The 3441-nt window shown below is 37.1% G+C and overlaps 1 protein-coding gene across 1 annotated transcript; it reads right to left on the reverse strand.

The window, feature by feature from the left end:
* Nucleotides 1–365: 365 nt before the first annotated feature.
* Nucleotides 366–2729, reverse strand: LOC131328893 (protein TRANSPARENT TESTA 1-like). The gene is made up of 2 exons (XM_058361855.1): nucleotides 2020–2729; nucleotides 366–1069 (listed from the first exon to the last, which is right to left on the reverse strand). The coding sequence occupies exons 1-2, from the start codon at nucleotides 2431–2433 to the stop codon at nucleotides 641–643; spliced, it is 843 nt and encodes a 280-aa protein (XP_058217838.1). The 5' UTR covers nucleotides 2434–2729; the 3' UTR covers nucleotides 366–640.
* Nucleotides 2730–3441: the final 712 nt, after the last annotated feature.

Genomic DNA, 3441 nt, shown 5'->3' on the forward strand with positions numbered 1-3441 from the left:
ACTAACATAATCTTTTTAGTTCTCGCACGGGTTGCTGATAAGACATTATTTTTGGGACAAGAAACTGATTTCTTTGGTGCCATCTACAAGTTTAAATCATGGTTTTGTCACAGCCCCCACTTGGCAGTACGTTGCCTCAGTGGGCGAAAATATATACTACTAGTTTTTATGTATATTGTGTGAGTCTTAATGCTTCTATCATTAATTTTCTCATCGATATATCTTTTATCGAGTTCAATGATATTTTCTTTTGTCAAGCAAAAAAAGTTTCTCGCACCAAGATAAATGGACAATATTAACAAACTGACCCACAAAAAACGAAAAATAGGGGAAAAAAATTATAAAAAAATAGGCCAGGTTAATTAATTTAGTTCAAACTTTAACTAAAGCACTTGTAAATTTTGTTTCAAACTAAAGCAACAGCCACTAATCACACTCTGAATTTAGAAAATGTTACAACCACATCAGTCCCCCATAAATTTTGGGAATTCTATCACTGCGTAATCATTTGCTCGATCAACCAAAAAACAGATTATAAAACTCCTCTTGTGTTCGCTAAACAGATTGGAAATATCCATACGTACGTAATGCAAACGACGGCTTATACGTACTATATATCCAACTTCATATAAGGTCTTCATTAAGCGAAGAATGAGTGCACAGAACCCTCGTGCACTTGAACCCCGTCGAACGAAGGCGGAAACGGGCCGTGGCCTGACCCAAACGACCTGATATGGTCCTTCAACGACCTCTTGTGCTTGAAATCGGATCCACAGACACACAACCAGCGGCGGCCGCAGTTCTTCTCGTGGGTCCGCCAGTCGCCTTTGACGGCGAGGCACTTGCCGCATTTCCGGCACGCGAACCGCTTGGTGCCGTGCTTCCTCTTGTAATGGGTTTGGAGGGTTCGGAAGTCCTTGAGGGGCTTGGACCGGGGGTGGTTGATGTGGTTCTTGCACCCTTCTTCGCAGCAGTAGCATGGGATCCCTAGCATGGCTCGTGGTGGTTGTGAACCCTTGAGGGAATCTGGTCCCTTTCGGTATTGGGACCCATGGCCCCACATGTGCATCTGTTATGTCATGTCCATACGATGGAGTAAAAAGAACATCAACTAATTAATGAAATACCTTGGTTCCTTCATTTGATTTGATTGTGTATTTTGTTAACTTGTGTGCAATAGGTTTTTTCTTCGATTGTATTAGAGGCACACGGTGGATTGTAATCTTTATTGATGTTAATGAATTTCTAACGTGTTCCAAAAAAAAATGAAATACCTTGGTTCATAAAAAAATTTAATGAAATAAAGTGATCATTCCTAGGAGTAAATACTATAATCTGTGTGATTTAACATTGCACAAAACATTTCACAGAATAATTTATGTGTGTGAAATTCTCGCGTTATTGTTGATATATTTCTCATTTAATTTTGCTTCATAATTGAAATACTTACTAGAAAAAATCGGCAGGTGATGATTTTGAAACATTTGACATTATGAGTCACAATTTCGGTGTTTGTCCAGAGAAATTATTCCAGAAATAATATAGTATAACAAAAATCCAGGATTTTATTTTTCTAAACAAAGAATGTTATATTTTGTTTGAGTAATTTATCCAGACATGATCTATTATAATTTCTGGGATGTTTTATATTTTTGGATTAAGAGCCATAACAATGACCATTTGATGAGTTGGGGAATGAAATAGGAAAAACAACATTCCTCTTGAGATTTTGAATAGATTCGATTAAGAAGATGATGAGGCGGTGACATTCTCATAAATCTACTTGACCAAACACTCTCTTTTTTCAAAAATAAAATAAAAATAAAATCACTTTGTTTGATTGTCAATTTTGAGATAAGTAATTTTGAGATAAAACAAAAATTACGATAAATCAATCAGTTATAGGACAATTATGCATAAATCATGGCGAATTACCCTTTCATTTTCATTGATGAAAATGAGCTCAACTAAGGGACAAGGGAGGCGTCATTACCAATTTTATACTGGAAATTAATTCACCTGAAGATTGTTGTAGCGGTTGAACGTTTTATGGCAGACATGGCACGGAAAATGAGTGAACCCAACGAGTATCTGCGCAGGAGTTGGAATCCAGTACTGGGTTGCCGCTACCGCCACGTGTTCATCTTCCTTCTTCTCCCTCGGACTCACCACACCATTGGTGCAGTTAGGAAGCCCAATGTGCAATGCTACAGCAATGTCCTCATTCTCTTCCTCGTGGCATGTTTCTTTAGTTTTTTCCTCCAGTGGCTTCTCTGGAGTCCGAAGCAAGCAACTAAGCAACGGCAGCGGTTCGAGTAGTAAACTATGGGTTTTGTTAGGATCATAAGCATCTAATTCCCCGGTATCATCGGTACGAGTATCGGAGCCAAGTGAAATATAAAGAAATTCCATTTTGTGGATGCAGTGATGCATTATTTCTGTACGTATGTATTCATATTTATGCGTAGGGATGTTGTAATGTAAATTACGCAATGCAGATTGCAGGGTTGGTTGAAATGGGAATGAGAGAGAAAAGAGGGAATGTGCATGGCTGGAGAATTGAAAAATGTGTTTGGTTGGTTGAGTGAAAACAACAATTGAAAAGGGTGGCTGTATTTAGTATCTGCTGTTTGCTCTGTTTTTCCGTATTTGGTATGGAAAGCAAATGACTTTAATTACAGTGGCCCCTGGATTCCAAATTCCATTGGAATCCCACTACAGAGAGCTTCAACTATATGGCAATGTATTATATGGTGCGGTTCATCTCCAAACCACCTTAGATGTAATAAACATGAGAGAGAGAGAGAGAGAGAGAGAGAGAGGAATTAAAGTGAGTTTAAGGTGGTTAGTTGGAATTGATGATCTATTCCTAGGGACCCGCATGTGGGGCTTCTTAGTTAATTCAGTAATTGAATGACCGTTAATTTTCTGTGCCCATATTTTGACTGGCAGTCACTTTAGTGCGTAGTCCATATACTAGTGTTAATTACTCTCTCCTTCCCAATTTAACGGTTCTTTTTGGAGTTCGTATCACTTTTTAATTGATTATGTCTTATAATATTACTCTTCCTTCATCTCTTTTTGATTGTCCTAATTTGAAAAACACGCAGTTTTATGAGTCAACTTTTACCTTCACTTGACATTTTTTACATCAACTTTTCTCTCCACTTTTCATTTTTCACATCAACTTTTATTTTCACTTTTCAAAATTATCCTCAACTGTATACTTTTTACATCAACTTTCCAAAATTATCCTCCACTTTACCCATTGACTTTTCAAAGTGAACACTTATTTTAGGACAGTCCAAAATGGAATACTATACATTTAAATAGGGACGGAGGGAGTAATATTTTATGTGATTTTAAAAACATTGTATTATAGGACCAATCGAGATTTATCAACCAAGATTCATATTAGATATAAAATTTATTATCGATTTA

This window comes from Rhododendron vialii, chromosome 6a (genome assembly GCF_030253575.1).
Source record: "Rhododendron vialii isolate Sample 1 chromosome 6a, ASM3025357v1".
NCBI lineage: Eukaryota > Viridiplantae > Streptophyta > Magnoliopsida > Ericales > Ericaceae > Rhododendron > Rhododendron vialii.